General features: G+C 29.4%; 4 protein-coding genes across 6 annotated transcripts; 2 read left to right on the top strand and 2 right to left on the bottom strand.

Moving 5' to 3' along the window:
* Window positions 1-200: 200 nt before the first annotated feature.
* LOC143196969 (GILT-like protein 1) lies at window positions 201-2,938 on the top strand. The gene is made up of 3 exons (XM_076404963.1): window positions 201-700; window positions 775-951; window positions 1,004-2,938. Exons 1-3 carry the CDS (start codon window positions 425-427, stop codon window positions 1,259-1,261), a joined length of 711 nt encoding a protein of 236 aa, XP_076261078.1. The 5' UTR covers window positions 201-424; the 3' UTR covers window positions 1,262-2,938.
* A 632-nt stretch (window positions 2,939-3,570) lies between these two features.
* Window positions 3,571-5,524, bottom strand: Arf51F (ADP-ribosylation factor 6). 2 transcript variants are annotated; one of them, XM_076404970.1, is made up of 2 exons: window positions 5,390-5,524; window positions 3,571-5,154 (listed from the first exon to the last, which is right to left on the bottom strand). In XM_076404970.1, exon 2 carries the CDS (start codon window positions 5,127-5,129, stop codon window positions 4,602-4,604), a length of 528 nt encoding a protein of 175 aa, XP_076261085.1. In that variant the 5' UTR covers window positions 5,130-5,154; window positions 5,390-5,524; the 3' UTR covers window positions 3,571-4,601. The 2 variants fall into 2 exon arrangements, with proteins under 2 accessions (XP_076261085.1, XP_076261086.1); XM_076404971.1 differs by lacking the exon at window positions 5,390-5,524 and adding an exon at window positions 5,214-5,358.
* Window positions 5,525-15,605: 10,081 nt separating this feature from the next.
* Window positions 15,606-17,235, bottom strand: Rap2l (Ras-associated protein 2-like). The gene has a single exon (XM_076404969.1). The coding sequence runs from the start codon at window positions 16,779-16,781 to the stop codon at window positions 16,236-16,238; it is 546 nt and encodes a 181-aa protein (XP_076261084.1). The 5' UTR covers window positions 16,782-17,235; the 3' UTR covers window positions 15,606-16,235.
* Window positions 17,236-17,358: 123 nt separating this feature from the next.
* Hmgcl (3-Hydroxymethyl-3-methylglutaryl-CoA lyase) lies at window positions 17,359-18,637 on the top strand. Of its 2 annotated transcripts, none has more exons than XM_076404955.1 (4): window positions 17,359-17,520; window positions 17,579-17,718; window positions 17,773-17,896; window positions 17,958-18,637. In XM_076404955.1, the coding sequence occupies exons 1-4, from the start codon at window positions 17,467-17,469 to the stop codon at window positions 18,588-18,590; spliced, it is 951 nt and encodes a 316-aa protein (XP_076261070.1). In that variant the 5' UTR covers window positions 17,359-17,466; the 3' UTR covers window positions 18,591-18,637. The 2 variants fall into 2 exon arrangements, with proteins under 2 accessions (XP_076261070.1, XP_076261068.1); XM_076404953.1 differs by having other exon boundaries at window positions 17,360-17,526.
* The last annotated feature ends 285 nt before the right edge of the window (window positions 18,638-18,922 follow it).

The following is an 18,922-nucleotide window of genomic DNA, read 5'->3' as shown; positions in this document are numbered from 1 at the left end:
ATTCAATAAAGAGTTACATATCCCAAATAAACTGACACTTACACACCCAATATTTTAACTGCAACCTAATATTAACAACAACTTTAAAACATTTTGTTTTTATCTGGTACCAATTATCCTTGATTTTTAAAATTAAAAAGGATTACTCAATTAAGAAGAAGACTACTTATTTTTGACATTGCACAAAACCACTTTTCTATGGACATAACCTATTTTATATTTGACGTATACGTATAGTAAAAATATACACAATATTTAACATAATAGTTATTGGCAACATTAAATTATTCGATATAAGAAGAATAAAATAAGCATAAAACAAATATAATTTAATTATATATTTATTGTATATATATATATATATATATGTATTTTATTACAATGTTAAAACAATATGTTTAGAGAATATAAAAGTTAATCCAACATGAATCCAAAATACTCAAAAGCTTTAGTTGTTTTAGTGATAATAATAATACTGTACAAGGCTTTTACGTCATATATATTCCCAGGAAAGCCAGCAATTGAGCAAATAATTGTTCGAGATGAATTAGGCAAAGAAACAGAAAAAGTAAAAATTTCAGTTTATTATGAGGCACTATGCCCAGATTCTAAATTTTTCATCACATATCAACTTGTTCCTGTTTTTGATAAATTAAAGGATTTTTTAATTATAGATTTAGTACCATATGGTAAAGCTCAAGTAAGTAATTTTCAACATATCTTATTATATCTCATACTTATATCTTATTTATCATTAATTTAAACTTTTTCCAGACTATGGTGGATGATAATGGCAAAATTAATTTTATTTGCCAACATGATCATATTGAATGTTTTGCAAATAAAATTCATGCCTGTGTCATTGATCAAATAAAGGATCCTGAAAAACAATTAAAATACATTGCGTGCATGATAACAGACAATATGATACCTGAAGATGCAAGTGAAAGGGTAAATAAAAATGTAGATAATATTTAGATAAACATTAATTCATATGTTTTAGTGTGGAAGAGAACAGAATATAGATTTTACACCAATTAATAAATGTGCTGTTGAGCAAAAAGGTTCAATTCTTCTAAAAAAGTTTGGAGAACGAACTCACTCTCTCAGTCCAAGAATAACATTCATACCAACAATTGAACTAAATGAGAGTCAGACATTCGAACCACAAGCTGCTATATTAAAAGATTTGTTGAAAGCAGTATGTAAGGTTTATCAAAGTAAACCAAATGGATGTAATTTATATCTAATGAAATTGTAAGCATCATACATAAGCAGAATTGTATTGAGCATCCAGATTAATAATTTTAAACCTCATATGATAAGTGTGTATTTTGTACATCTGAGATTTATAGACATGACAATTTTTCTAAATATTTAATAAATATGACATTTTATAATTAATAATTTAATAAATGATTAATTTTGAAAGCTATGTGACAAATTAATGAAAAAACTCTATAAAAAATATAGTATAAAATATTTTAAGACTGTTAATTAATAGTTCATGATAGCAAAAAATTAGATACCAGCTAACAGTAATTCTAGTCTTATCTAAATAGTATATTTTGACTGTGTTTCTAGAACTGCATACATAGTGCTGCATTGTATATGTAATTCTAGTGTTGTATTTATATCTTAGATCTATTTTGCATGAAGGACATCTTAAAGTTTTTTATATTCATTATAAAGACAATATTATATATCCTTGTACAAAAATAATTCTGTTGTAAGTAATTATATTAAAATGAAATCTTTAAATCAATTAAATACTGATTAAATAAAAGGACAAATTTGTAGGATATGTGTTTGGTTTTTATTTTTACCAAAAACAAAGAATATCTTATAACTATTTATTATTCATTATAATATAAGACTTACATATATATTTTTTTGCATATATTTTGTTTTAGCTGGAATTGTCATGATTTTAATAATTTATGTATTTTTTTAATTTACTGAAAATAACTTTATAATTGGCACCTAACAATGTATCAATGTGCAATATTTCTCAAGCAGAACTTCATAAGAAAATTAGTTTTGTGTATGTTTATTAGCAACTGTCATTAAATTGAGGGATTAATTATTTCTGTCCCAAATTATTTCTGGGAACACAGGATAACTAACATATTTGATATGGCCATTGCATTAGTATTTATTCTAAACAATATTAAAAAATCTCTATTGAATAAATATGTAAGATAGCTATCGTATTTTGAAGTGGTGCTTCTGCATATGTTTAAAATTGACCGTCATAAACATAGAAAATAAGCCCGCTAGTACTTAAAAATCACTTTCAGAGATTATAAAACTGTTGATGTTAAGCTCATCAAACCACTGTACTTTAATAAAACCAGATATATAACAGACATATTGTCTACACTCTGATAAACGTTCTATACATCAATACACTTTATGCCTGCAAGGGAATTTTAAAAATAATTTTATGTTTACACACCCTGCAAAATATCATTAGATCCATTTAACGTTAACTGATTAAGTAAAATCAGCACTCATAGCAATATCATCTACAAATTTCGGTAACATAGCTGTCGCGTCATAATTATAAGACAAAATCAATTAATAGCAGAACATTCCAAAATATTAATTTCATATTGACATAATAGCATATAAAATACTATCTATTTAATTGGATTCGCCAAGTAATATCCCTGTTAAACATTAAATCTAATATAAATAGCCTAGCGATTTTAAATAAATAAAATATATAAGTATTATATATTAATGTAATGTAGGGAGCATTTCCTAACATAAGTGATTCCGCCGAACTATCAAATTATTTGTTATTTAATATGTAAGTAAATTTTACTTTAAACAACTTTTTGTTAAATTTGGCAATGAATTATTAGGAATCAAAGTAAACAAAAAGAAAGAAAAGTCTATGGGCACAGCTATAAAATATATTTGATTCTTTAAAGCATTTAATTTAGCATGAAGAAAGTTTTCCTAGTCCTCCACATCAGTTGAATTGTATTTACTCACTAATAAAGCATTGTGCACAATTTCCATTAACAAACTATGTGTAAGATTCAAAAAACTAACATTTGTTTCATAATATGTGTATATATATAAAACAAACACTACAGATATTTTTCATGCCTTTTGAAACTTCAATCTTAAAATAGTTTAAAAGGTCTCATCTAAAAATGGCAATGGACGTTATTATTCGACAATATATGTAATGTAACAAGAAATAAAAAACCAATTTTACTAAGAATGTTGAATTGATTCATTAACACCTTGTATTCATGCCTGCGATAACATTATCTTCACAATATTGGTGCAAAAAATTTCCTAAAATTAATTTATTTTCATAATTTTGAAATTAAATTTTTCATTTATTCTATAAAACTTAAAATTAAACAAAACTACTAAGATTCAGTAAATTTTTTGCACAAAAAATGTATAATACTGGCACCATTAAAATTTTCCACGTTGTTAAATAACCAGGAAAATTCTTAACTCTACTCAGTCTTTATATACCTTTACAATGTTAAAGGTGTTTAGGTAAATATTTCACAACTGAAGTTGAAATAAAAACATGAAACCTAAAAATCAGCAATTTTTATTCCAAAATTAATTAAACAAACGTCCTATTTGAATTTTTATAAGAGATTATTCAAACCTCCTTTTTTAAGACTCAAATAAAGTGATCCATATATGTTTTACATAACTTATGTTTAATTTTACTTTTAGGATTTAAATGTGGCAACAATATTTTACAATATAGAACAATAAAAATTATTATATAATATTTATATCCGAAATTAATTTATTTACAGAATAATTAGTTACTACGAGGCAATCACTAAGAACACTGGTCCTTGTCACAACCATTTTCACCAATGGCAATGGCAAAAAACTGTACCACCTCTATACAATTGTAAATTTTGGTCTGGCCTTAAAACTCACTATATGGAATTCAATAATCAAATATTATAGATATAATTCTTGGTATAACAATTCTTATTTTTAACATATACTACATTCTCCATAAATTAATAATATATTTGGCTATTATATGTAGTTAATTGCGATAATGATAAACTCTCACTAGTTTTCTGTCCATTTCTTAAAACATAAAAATGACCTTTACATTTAAATAAATAAATATGCAGACATACAATATAGGATCAAGCTATAATGATAAATAACAAATGTTGATAATTTGATAAATAAAAAATTATAAAACTATTCATTACAAAATTTTAATAAGGCCTTATTGCCAAAAAAAAAACTAATAAATTACTTAATACACTTCATCAACATTTGTTTATAACTGCTAGCTTAATTCTATAATTAAATATATGTAAAAACTACTTGCATTTTTTATACATCTAAATAAGTTACAGGAGTTATACCAAAAAATATCTGAAAATTACATTACTTAAAACTACACATATTTGATATTTGAAATAGTTCTAATGTAAGCATTTTATACCAGACCCTGTATAATTAGGCAGCTGGAATGTTTGGGTTAAGTATTCAGTCCTGCATTCAAAATCATCACCTCAGTTCATAGTAACATTAGAACTGTGTCGATTGCAAAACTTAATCTGAGTATGTGCCAGACAAGAGTGCTATAACTTATGATTGCTCGTTAACCATGTAAGACCTTCAAATAGGCCATCTCCTGATGTGGCACACGCAGGTTGAACATACCAATTCCTATCTCTTATACGAGTTAGTCCTAATTTCTCTTGGATCTCATGAGGTTTCATGGCTTCTGGCAGGTCTTGCTTATTGGCAAATATGAGTATTATTGCATCCCGCATTTCACGGTCATTTATAATCCTATGAAGTTCTTGTCTGGCCTCATCAATTCTATCACGATCTGCACAGTCCACCACAAAAATTAATCCTTGTGTGCCCGTGTAGTAATGACGCCATAGAGGCCGAATTTTATCTTGTCCACCCACATCCCACACATTAAACTTTACATTTTTATATGTCACTGTTTCTACATTAAATCCTACCGTTGGAATTGTTGTAACTGATTGCCCTAATTTTAATTTGTACAAGATTGTGGTTTTTCCAGCCGCATCTAAGCCGAGCATTAATATCCTCATCTCCTTATTGCCAAAAATTTTTGACAGTAGCTTTCCCATTTTGAAAGTAATTCCACACTCTTACCTAAAACGAAAAACACTTTGACATTTCTCCATTTAAGAACATAATAGACAAACACTTGCACAACTGATAATCACATCACCGTTCGACTAAAGATCTTTGATTTTTAAATAGTTTTATTTGACATTACAAAAATAGGCGTGTATTGGGTTGTAGGTCATCTAACGGAATAAACACTTAACCAAGTATTAACTTTCATACTCAAAACTATAAGGCATTTATATTAACAATTACATACCACTAATCATTGAATATATTTACAAATTTTTGTAATACATGTAGATTTGCAAGCACTTCTATGCCAGCTTACGCTCCATATTGTCAATTTTGCCGATAATAAGGATGCGCGGTCATACAGTACAACTTGACAACCACGGTTTTTCTTTTTTCAATTTGTAACCATACATAACTACTTTCAGAAGTAAGAAATAGATGGCATCACAAGTAGCAATATAAATTTTTAATAACAATGTGTATTTTAACATTGACAGAAAACATTTTATTCAAATAAGCTTTTATATTGGCAAATGTTTCTGCTTCACTATTGAGGTTCTTTGTAATATTAATTGTTGAAGGATGTTATGTTTAAATATTTAAAGTATTTTTAATAATGATAATGGTCTAATATAGGTCAAACCTATATTTTTCCTTGTTACTTCTTAATGTAGTTAAGTCAAAGCAAAAACAAGAAAGTGACTATATTAAATAGTATATGTGCCATTGTTAAGGTAAACGTGTCTTTCATTGAACATGTGAGTGGGAAGTTAAGAGAAATTTACATTTGGCAATCTGGCTTCCAATTAATTACAAATTTTGAAAAACTTATGAAATTAGTTCTTCAAAAAAATTGTTTTTAAATGTATTCATTCATCAATGAAATTCACTATACAACATTACCAATGTTACTATTAACATAAAGACGGGGAGACAAAGAATTGACTCATTCATACGTCAACCTATCTTGCTTGAAGTAGAATGAATTTCTGCATTTTAGTGCGGTTAAGTATTGAAACAAGAAAGGTCAAAATACTTCATGACGCATAAGAGGTTTCAAAACTGTCCGCCCATAAAAGCGATTTTATATAATGGTTTTTTTATTTATTAAAATATTTTTATTGGTTTATAACAATTTAAATAAAAGTATATTTAGTATAGTCTTTAATGTTTTAAATAGTGACCTCCAATTTAGTTACAACATTTTAGTTTTGAAACATGCTTTTTTATTTAATTTACACATATTTGCAATAACATTATCTAATGCCCCTATACATCATTTCGATGACTACAACACATAAAATAGATTACTGACCTGAAATTACTTACGAATAAAGATTTCAATACTACTCAGCCCCTATTCTCCAAAAATAAATAAATGATATTTGGATCTACAAATAATTTTGAATTCTAGACTTAGATATTAAAAAATAGAGTTCTTGTTGATTACCTATCAGTATAATTAGTTGGCATAAGTGCCTCATTCATTACGATATAATACATATTTTAGTCTTCAACAAATATAACCTCTTCGCTTAAGAACATATGCCTATTTTTATAGTTGTTAATAGTGTTTTTTATGAATCGAAAGTTAATGCCAGTACCTAAACATAAAGAGTGACTGAGATTTCTTAAGATATCTTAGGTAATTAAGAGGCCTATAAACAATATTGTCAGATTGCGTTTAGTAGCTTTTTCTCTGGAAGAAGGTTGCATTTGTCTAATTTTTTAAAAATATGGATAATATTGATATATCAAAAATTAATCTATTTTTAGAGATTATATTTACTCCATTATTATGTGCTTATTTTATATTAAATAACTTATATTTTAGAAATTCAGAAAATACTTCAACTTAATACTATACTTTCATAAGATTGCATATATATATATATATATATATATATATATATATATATATATATATATATATTGAGTAAACATATTTTATCAGAACCAATACAGCGAATAATAATCTATATCGGACCGTTCAAACAATGTGAAATTCTTGAACGATCTGGCAACATGGCAACAACTATACTTTCATAAGATTCCTTTATTTGAGGGCTAATATCTCGCTATGTATAAATTTTATATATATGTGAGCAAACATATTTTATCAGAACCAATACTGCGAATAATAATCTATATCGGACCGTTTAAACAACGTGAAATTCTTGAACGATCTGGCAACATGGTAACAACTATACTTTCATAAGATTCCTTTATTTGAGGGCTAATATCTCGCTATGTATAAATTTTATATATATGTGAGCAAACATATTTTATCAGAACCAATACTGCGAATAATAATCTATATCGGACCGTTCAAACAACGTGAAATTCTTGAACGATCTGGCAACATGGTAACAACTATACTTTCATAAGATTCCTTTATTTGAGGGCTAATATCTCGCTATGTATAAATTTTATATATATGTGAGCAAACATATTTTATCAGAACCAATACTGCGAATAATAATCTATATCGGACCGTTCAAACAACGTGAAATTCTTGAACGATCTGGCAACATGGTAACAACTATACTTTCATAAGATTCCTTTATTTGAGGGCTAATATCTCGCTATGTATAAATTTTATATATATGTGAGCAAACATATTTTATCAGAACCAATACTGCGAATAATAATCTATATCGGACAGTTCAAACAATGTGAAATTCTTGAACGATCTGGCAACAACTACGATCTGGCCTCATGGCCCTTCCTCAGAATTATGGAATCACCACCAACTAAATATTCTAGTTTTAATCCTCGAACTGTTTTGTCCATCCGTAAGGATCAAGACACAATTAGCCACCACTCAAAAGCGAGATAGGTGCAGAAATAACCGTGCAAAGCCCTCGCACTCCAAAACTCCTCACTGATTTCCCTTTTGTTAGGTAAAAGTATCATTCTTCTTAACCTCGGTTGGCTTAGTTGTTGTTAGCTCTTTTTTTAAATATTTTGAAGTCTCCTTTTTATCAACGAAAGTTTACCTAAACTGGACCTACAGTTTAACTTGGGCTACGGATCACGGTCCGCGGCATTAAGCCTGCCGACTGGCCAGTCAACAACTTAGAGACCACCCCAGAAGATATCCGATCTTACCTAGTCTGGTTACTGGCGTGAGTGGGATGGTTATTCCTTATCGGATTTTCCACTGTTGCTTGAGGACATTTGCAATTATAATCACAAACATAAAGTACGTTCATGCCCCAACAGGATTCGAACCAGGGACTATGGCAACAGTAGGAGGACCGTCCTATCGCCTTGACCACTGCGCCCACGAAGTCGGCTGTCAGCTCTTTGATCAGTCTCACATAACTCAAGAGTTCCTTCTTTATATCAGGTCAGGCCATATTTTAGAAAATCGGATAGACATACCTTGGTCCTCGAATTATTTAATATTAATGTGGAGGACATCTTAAGAAGAAAAGCGGTGGAAAATACGCTCCACGCAGACGACACGGCCTTATTCACTAGTGACTTTTTGTAAACAATCTCCATGTCAGAATAGAACGTCAGATAGATAACTGGTGAATTTCGGAAGTTGCAAATCAATATTCCGAAGACTCAACTCATTATTTTGTACTGTAAGCTTTTCAATCAAGTTTCGAAACTGAAGATCGAAAGATGCCAATTCCCTGATTGAAAAAAGCTACATATCTAGGACTCATATTAGATTGCAGATTCCAGTTGTCAGAGCAAATTCAGTTCGCGATCAGCAAAGGTCCATTCATCTGCAGAAACAATAATCTCTCAAATATATATTTTAAAAACACCTGATACTATCCACATACCTATACGGATCAAACTCGTAAGCAACGCCCAGATACATGGGAGTCTATTAGTGAAGGCCAAACCGAATCTACGAACCTTTACGAAGGCTCCCGCTGTGGGTGTTTTTTCCCGTAATCCAGATGACATCGACAAAATCTTTCTCTTGATATACATGATGCATATTCTTGCACACCGAGGCCCAAAAACGGATAGACACACATTATCCGTTATCATCGTTTGCTTTAGCAATTATAAGTCGTCCATCATTCGAATAAATCATAAACAATTCCGCTAGTTTGTCAAATATCACATGCCCACCTTATATTCACGCTTATACATTTTGCGTACACGTTTTATTGTTTTTTAATTCACAAGTGCATATGTTAGATAAACAGACTGACCAAATCATAGCGATAAAACACCATGATGTACAAGAGAAACTATTTTAATATAACACATGGGTGTCCCGGGCATGAAAACGCATTTTTTTGTTCAAAATGGACTGTATTCATCAACGTCATCTCCATCAAGAGTCACATAATCGTTCCAGCGCCGCTCTACATTTCAATACCAGTTACCACTTTTATAAAACGATTTATCTTTTCCCTCAAAATAGGCCTGTCACCAGTTGCTGTCCACAAGCAAACCGTCGTTTTATTGTTGTTTCTGATGAAGCGGAATATTTATAACACTTCTCAAGCACTTGCTGCGCTTGAACGGCATTTTTCTCATCAAGAGGCAGTGCAAAATTAAAACACGAAATTGTTTTTGATCCATTGTTGAAAATAACAAAAGTAGTGTCAATCTTAGCTCAATAACTCACAAACTTACGAGTAGAATATCATGAAATTTCAACAGCTTTCTTTTTGAAGGCTAGTACTATTGTAGGAATGTACGTCGGGTCGGTCATTCGGTCGAAATGTGTGGCTGCCGCTGAGATTATTTGTCAGAACACTCATTACTATTTTTGGAAGCAATTTGCACGAGAACTGAAAACACTGGTTGAAGAAATACTGTTTATTTCAATGTTAAATGATACATGTGGTCGACGGGAGAATTGAATGGATATTAGGTTAGGTAGAGGAAGTACGGTAGCGCTGTGGAAGTGGTACTATTACAAGGGGATGGAGAAAAGAAAAGAGGGCGAAATGTCGTCGTGATGGTCTTTTATAGCCTGGAACTGCATGGTGCCAATCCACGGGCGTTGCCAACCTTTGTACTTGTTGATGAATTCGTGGTGGCCTAAAGGGTCGTGGCGGTCGCCACACTATCTGAAAAGGTACCGCCATCTATTTGTTAGGCCCGGGTCCTTTCAGCCTATGTGTTAATTATCTACATAAGATAATTTATAAGGATAATATATATAAGTTATTTTTTAAATATTAATTTTCAACACATTTACACACGAATACACCCAGTCAGTGTTTCAGTGTATTAACAAATGAAGAGTTAATTATTTTCAAGTTTTTATACTACTCAATATATATGAGTCCTTTATTAGTATATATTCTTTACGTTTACCCATATATATAGTAATTAATAAGTTTGATATTTTTATTGGTGGTCACCGACCTAATCCGATCTACTTCTAACCACTCTAATTCAAAACCTATCATAAAGGGTCATAAAATGTATAGTGTTAAGCGGCGTTTCTTAACCTTATCCAGTCCTCATACTCCTAGAATCAGCACAATCAAGCACAGTTTCAAAGATACCCTTAATAAAAAAGCATGAATAAATTTAAGACATTTTCTTTTTAGTACTGAAAAAAAAGTAAAAAAATTTAAAAAAGACCATATTAATGTGAAGGTTGGTTCTACTTTTTTGCAATAATATTCGAGTTGATGTTTTTATTTAGTTGTAATCTCAAATCGGATTTCACTTGTAATCTGTTTCCGTGAGAGTGAGAATCTGATGTGAGAATTGAGGGTGGTATTTGTAATAAAACTAAATAAATAATTGATGATTTATTCGAGTTAGTGATGTTAATCGGAATCGGAATTTTAACTTAATAAGAATTGCCCGAATATCGCGACTCTATCGGTACAGAGCTGGTCGAACCGCTGCACCCTGTTTTACTGCCGAAAGTCATCCCTCATGACCATTGGGTTTTCCAGGAATATCCTATTTGGAAGGGCTGTAAAGGCAGGTATAAGAGGTCCGATATTAAGGAAAGTCCTTCTGATAAAAGGTGTATGCTCATATATACCAGAGTAAGAGCTGGTATTTATTTATTAATTCAAATGTTCATAGATAAGATGGTGGATCATCATCATAATCATCAACATATGGCGCGCGCTCGCTGAGTGTGTCTAGTGGTGAACCAATAGACAGCTTCATTTTTTTCGGAGCTGCTCGCGACGCCTTTAGTTCCAAAGGTCAATTTCGCCACAGAAGCCTATAAGAAATTTGTTCACCTTTCATTAAACAGACATTCAAAATCAATGATACTAACATAAATTAATTGAGCCCTAAGTATTTAATCGAAACATCCACATAAAGAAAATTTAACTGGAGGAAATTTGAGAATTAAATATAAAAAATGAATGTTTTCAAAGTTTCTTAGAAAACATTCATTATTTATATTTAATTCTCAAATTTCCTCCAGTTAAATTTTTTTATTTTTTTTTAAATATATTTTAGTCTCCTTTTACCAACTATAGGTTTATCTGGACTGGGCCTAAAGTTTAACGTGAGCTCCGAACCACGGTCCTCAGCATTAAGCCTACCAACTGGCGAGTGACCAACTTTAGAAATCATCTCAGAAGACATCCGGTATTACCCAGCCCGGTTACTGGTGTGACTGGGAAAAATATTTTCCTTGTCGGATTTTACACTCTTGCCTAGAACATTCACAAATTTTATTAAACAATCACAAACATAATAAATTTACGACCATGCCCCAGCAGGATTCGAACCCGCGGCGGAGTAGGAGGACCGTCCCATCGCCTTTACCACTGCGCCACCAGGCCGGCTGCCAGTTAAATTTTATTAGTTTTTGTACTTATTTGGCTCGATGTATGATTAAATGTGCCGTTAATAATTGGTAAATTTTTACCTTATAACTTTTGGCCACTGTTAATATTTTAAAGTAAAAGTAAACTTATCAATAACCAGCCCTCTACTAAATTATACTCAGAATATACATAAGATGTATATTCTTGAAACAAAATAAATGTATAATTGATTATTTATTCAGATCGAGGTTTCGGAAAATAAGGTTTCTTCAATTAAACGTAAATAGGTTGAACACTTAATTAAATATTATTGAATTCCAAGAAATGTGACATTAAATTGTGGATTATTTATGAATTTATTGTTATTACATGATAAGATAAACAGACAAAAAATATTATATCTTTACCTACCAACAATTAATACTGACATATTTACAAGTCAGTTTATACAAACAAAAAGAGTTATGAAGATAATTTTTTACAGGTTCTAATTATTTTATTATATACTAAATAAATAACCACCTCGTTTTCTTTGATGAAATAACTGTAGCTTCTAGATATTATTTTATGTACTTATATCAAAAAAATATATTTAGTATGTAAGTATATAGTATATGTGCGTTTGTGGTATTGTTCGTTTCCAAAACAAAAATAATAAATATTAAGAAAAAAATACATATCAAATTTATTAGAAACCAGCTGTTATATATTGATATCAGTTACTTTAAGTTATCAGAATTTTATTAAAATATACATAGATCGACTGTTGTTAATTGCGTTTTTTTTAAATTAAACTGCTTTGCTAATTGAAATACGTCAAAAATCTATTGAAAAATATTACAGACGAATATATAATTTGTATTTTGCACTTGTTTACATCCCATACAATTTTTTAAATTGTACTACAAATAATCTCTTCATTTTTCTACCATCATGTTTGTCCTTTAATACAAATTCACTCTCCTATTGTCTCACAATACACTCAAATAAAAATATCAACAACTTTAAAAGGACTAAAGAGCAATGAAATATTGATAAAGTATTTGGTTATATCATAAGAAACATTCCAACATTTATAAAAAAAAAGTAAGTTAATTAACCAAATGCATTTGTCACGCAATGTCTGGAGAACAGTGGGGTTAGTGACCGCATAATTCACATGTCAAATCGAATAAGACCCATTTATGATATGTCAATATTTTCTCCTAATCAAAGTATTTTTAAGATGTTACTATATTTTTCAATAATCTACTAAACATAAAAAATGCATAAAATGCGATATATATATATATATATATATATATATATATATATATATATATATATATATATATATATATATATATATTGGAATGAGATATTTAGTAAAATAAATCGATAGATAATTTCATCTTTTTGAACACCGTTACTTAACAAGTCCTCAAAGAACAACCCAACATGTTTATATAAAATATACACAGGATACTACCCAATGTGAATAATAAACAGAAATATTTTATTGTCTTCCATCTAATACTACACCAATATAAACGTAAGCCTAAAATGTCTCGTATTAGAACCCTTTTGTAAACAATATTAAAATCTTAACCATTGAAGATTGAGTCATTTATTTAAAGATATATCCTTATCGTTTATTGACAGTGCTTCTGCGGTCATATTGTTTTTACATGATTACATACATAAAAAATTAAAAAATAAAACTACATCGTAAATAAAGAATTTATCTTCACTTGCAGACACATTACAAATTTTTAAGGAAAATTACCCACCTAAATTTATTACTATCCATGAATCTATTTTTAAAACTAAACAAGCGTCGTTATTTTTCTGTTTACAAATAAACATAAAAATGAGCTGTTATTTTAAGAACTTGAAATATTTTAATTTTCTAGATATACAACCAAATAAACATCTAAATATTAAAATAAATATTTTATATTGTTTGTAAATCGACATATAAAATAGACAAGGAAATACTAACCACATATTTGGGTAATTATATTCAATAAAGAAATTAACCATCACTGGCAGAAAGAAAAGATGAAACCACAATGAATAAGAATGAGTCACCAAACCCAGAACCGCTTAAGCAGGTAGTAAAATTCATAGGAACACTTGAAAGTTGCTATAGAGCTTTATCAACGTTTTAACTGTAATTTTCAATATTTCTAAAAGGAATTTACTATTCGGTTTATCAAGAAGTCTCACCTATGAGTCATATCGTTAACATTGTTAATTAATCCTGTTACAAGAAAAACTAATCATCTCTATTGTATTTGGAATACTTCCCGAAATTAATTTGAACTACATAAATTAAAATTTTCCTCCATACATTTATTTTTTAAATATAGGCTGTAATCTAAATAAAATAAGTTTAATAAGTAAAAACTAATTTAGCTCCAACGACCTTGATAAAATCCCAAGGTTAATTTAAGCCATGCTAAAATTGAACATAATATACTAGTCGAAAACGGTGAGTACTGATAGAAAGAAGGTTACAACACCAACTGAAGAAACCATCTAAGAACAGAACAAATTTAATTTTACATGGCTGTTTTTATTAGGTGTAATGAAATTTTCGTCTATTTTTGTGTATTAGCATGTATGGCATTTATTGACTTAATTATATACTTGCACTTGTGTCCATGTTCCATTTTAATGTTATTTTTATAGTATATTTGTATTAGTCGAACATGAGTCATTTTTAGGCATTACAAAAGACTCAGTTAATAACATTAACTTATTCTTGTGGATTATCAGTATCTATACCGAATTACAAGTATGTTGTAAATTACAACAGATGTAGCATTTTCTGCAAAAAGCAAGTACTTCCCAAATACTTCCAGATTTTTATCAAAATATGTAAATATTTTCGGTTGTTTTAAATAACTTCTTATCATCGCTAATTGAATAAATTACTGGATTACAAAAACATTTAATGAAATGAATATAAAATTATTATTAATTAATTCTAATTAATAAATTGTAAAATTATGACGACAAGCATACATTACTAAATGGTAAAAATTTAAATATATATATATATATATATATATATATATATATATATATATATATATATATATATATATATATATATATATATATATATATATATATATATAAACTTTTAATTACTGGTAAAATAGTACAAAAAATGTTGATATTAAGCTATTTTCTATTGATAAATAAATGATAGAAAATAATTTTAAAAATAAGGGACACCTTATCGCTTATCTGTTAAAAGTAAAATGGGGTATAGCTATTTTTAATCAATAGCAAACAGTTTGTATAAACAAAAATGTTTCAGTTTATTTTTGTTTTAGAAAAATGTCCAGCTATTGTACAAACATTTTTGTTTATTAATACAACCAAATAATACGGAATGTCAACAAGAAAAAGAATTAGTATATAGCCATCATTTATTAAACAAGTAATAAAATGTCGAAAATAATCCAAAAGTAGGATAAGATTACAAATAAAATTAGGAAATTTTCAACAAAAATAAAATTAAAAGTATCATGTATTTAGAATTATTACAAATCTCAAAGAATACATGCATAAAATATATATTTTTTAAAGAACATTTTTAGTTAAAAACTACTTAATTTTCATCAGTTTGAACATTGTTTAAATCAGTACATAGCACTTAATAATGTATGTCCTAATTTGCTATCAGATTTTTTGATGTGGGAGTTGAAACGAAATGAAACAAGTAGATCCACTTATTTTTTTAATTATAATACATATATATCACAAATCTTTTTGGCTCTCAGAACACACATTCTATCTGCGACAGTTTATATTTACTTATAAAACATTTATTAGATAACAAGCACACAGGTCTCAAGCACACATCACGGTTTTGATTGAAAAGTCTTTACCTAAGTTTTTATGGTACAACATAGATTTCTGCTAATATATACAGTAAGAGCTCATAAATATTAGTTTTGGAATCATTATGAGAGTGTCTTAATTGCATGGCATAGTCCGAAGCCTCTTTTCGTGACATAGTTCTGGGTTGCTTTAGGCCGAATACAGTACCAGTCAGCTTACAAATTGATTGATCATTAGTTTCAGGCACTATCAATATTTTACCATAGATATGATTTGGTTTAAAAAACTAGTAGATACATAATTATTTGTATGCATAATTTTAATTAACAGGTTTTATTCAATGTATAAAAATATATTGTGCAGATCTAAGCCATGTAAGAATACTAAAAATGAGCATTTACATAAAAATCCAAAGTATAGTCCACAGGGCTTACATTAGTAAACAATTGAGTCAGCACAACTACTTGTGTGCACAAACATTATTTGTTCCCACCAAAAAGTAAAATATAGGCCTTACAACACAGTGCAACAGCAGTAGCTCTTCTTCTCCTTCTCTGGGCTGAAATTCATTTCTCTGACTATCTCAGCGAACACTTCATTGACATTGGTTCGATTCTTTGCACTAGCTTCAATAAATGGACAACCCCACTGCTGCGATAAGGTCTTCCCTTCATCAAAATCGACTTCTCTTTGATGTTCCAGATCAACTTTATTAGCGACTAAAAGAATGGGAACTCTTTCAGTACCTTTGACCCTAGTAATCAATTCCTTCATAGGACGGATATCCTGGAAGGTTTGGTGGTTTGTCAAACTATAAACTACAACGAACCCTTGTCCGTTTTTTATATAAAGGTCTCGCATACTTGCGAACTGTTCAGTACCCGCAGTATCCAAAATTTCTAGAACGCACGGTGAATTATCCACTTCGATCTCTTTTCGATAAAAATCTTCAATCGTGGGGTCATATTTTTCCATAAAGCAACCGGATACGAACTGTACAGTTAATGCACTTTTGCCAACCCCACCCGAACCGAGGACAACTACTTTAAATTCACGCATTTTTGTAGCCTTCTAAGATGTACAAAAATATTCCGTTAATACAATTATTGCACAGTAAAAACACAACTTAACTACTCTTATCACTCTTTAAAAAGTCTATTGTCACATTTCTGCAATCCATTTCAACAAACTACACATATTTCGCCATCTTAATGGAACAGCGAACAGTTCATCTCGTAGCAGTGTTTTCATAAGCGTAGAGCCACGAGGACCCCTCGGATACGAAAGGTGGGGGGTTCGTCCAAGGAATAATAACTTGAAATCTTGCGCAAATTATCTACTTTTCAATTACAAATTTTTTACACCAAACGGTACGGCTTATTCTTTGTCTCGAAACCCCAACACTTCAAGCTCTTAGTGGCAAACACTATTTAAATGATAAAGTTATGTTTAATCGTTATTTTTCTAAAAAGTATATCAACTAAGTACAGGAAATTATACCATTCTGTGCAAAACCTACGAATCGTGTCCACTAGATGTCGCACGACTTTAATATCATTGTTCTGGAGAGATTTTGCACGTTATACGGTATAAAATTATAAAAATATATCATTATTTAGGTTTAATCAAAACATGTTTGCTTTGTATTTGACATACGATTACTATACATTACAAGCAACAATGCAAGCTATTTTTGCTGAATTCTTAAAATGATAAATTGTGTGTTAGTAACACTTTAGTAAAAATGGCTCTATTTAAAAATTTATTTTTAAAATTGGTCTCTAATAACATTAAGTCTGTACGGGTAAGTAAAAATGTATTTTACTAATTTTTATTTAATATATCTGAAATTACAGAATAAGTCTTACATTCGAATAGTGGAAGTTGGTCCACGAGATGGTTTACAGAACGAGCCTATTAATGTTCCTACAAATATAAAAATTGAATTAATTAATATGCTCTCAGATACAGGTCTTAGAAATATTGAAGTCACCAGGTAAACAAACATTTGTTTAAATCTATTTTTGGCAAAATATCTATTTTTTTGTAGTTTTGTAAGCCCAAAATGGGTACCTCAAATGGCTGATAACATGGAAGTATTTAAAGGAATCAAGAAAAAGCAAGGCATTTCATATCCTGTATTGGTTCCTAATTCAACAGGTTTAACATCTGCTGTAGGTTTTAGTTTGTTTGATTAATGTTTTTTTAATAGTATATATAGTATTTATTTTTTAGATTAATGCTGGTGTTCAAGAGATAGCTGTTTTTTTATCAGCATCAGAAGGATTCTCAAAGAAAAATATAAATTGTTCAATTGATGAGGGAATTAACAGAGTTAAAACTGTTATAAAAAAAGGTTTAGAGAACAATTTAAAAGTAAGAGGCTATGTATCATGTGTTGTAGGGTGCCCATATGATGGGTGTGTTAAACCTTCTTCAGTGAGTAAAGTTGTAGAAACATTATTATCTGAAGGTTGCTATGAAGTTTCCCTAGGAGATACAATAGGTGTTGGAACAAAAATTACTATTGAGAATATGCTTTATGATCTTCTAAAAGTGACTAGTCCTGATAAATTAGCTATTCATTGTCATGATACATATGGACAAGCATTAGTAAATATTTACACAGCATTAGAAAGGGGTATTGTAGTTGTAGATTCTTCTATTGCTGGACTTGGAGGCTGCCCATATGCTAGAGGAGCTACAGGAAATGTTTCTACTGAAGATTTAGTTTATATGTTACATGGTTTAGGTGCCGAAACAGGTGTAGACCTATATAAATTAATAAAAACTGGTCAATATATATCAAAGTACTTGGGTCGTTCACCAGTTTCCAAAGTCAATAATGCATTATACACTAAATTGTGATAAACAAAATGTAGCTGATACTTATTAAAGTCCATTTTTCTTTATTATTTATATTTTTTAAGTATTTCCAAAACCAATCCCCAAATATATACATATATATTTGAAAATTATGATAATAAAATAAAACAGTATTGATATTTTAAATGTTTTTATGTAAATATATATTGAAAAGTTAACAATTCTAAATATTTCTTCGTTATTCATAGCTTTATCCATGTAGAAAAATTAATATAATTTATTAAACATTTATATAAAAGATAACATTAACAATTAATTATTTAATTCACTGTATTTAATTGAATAAAACTTTTTAACATATATATACAAACAGT

Source organism: Rhynchophorus ferrugineus, unplaced genomic scaffold (assembly GCF_030347505.1).
Source record: "Rhynchophorus ferrugineus isolate W39M unplaced genomic scaffold, kcgeb_rfMv2 rfM5, whole genome shotgun sequence".
In the NCBI taxonomy this organism is placed as follows: domain Eukaryota; kingdom Metazoa; phylum Arthropoda; class Insecta; order Coleoptera; family Curculionidae; genus Rhynchophorus; species Rhynchophorus ferrugineus.
Note: the sequence above shows the minus strand (reverse complement) of the source record. Positions and strands in the feature narration are given on the sequence as shown.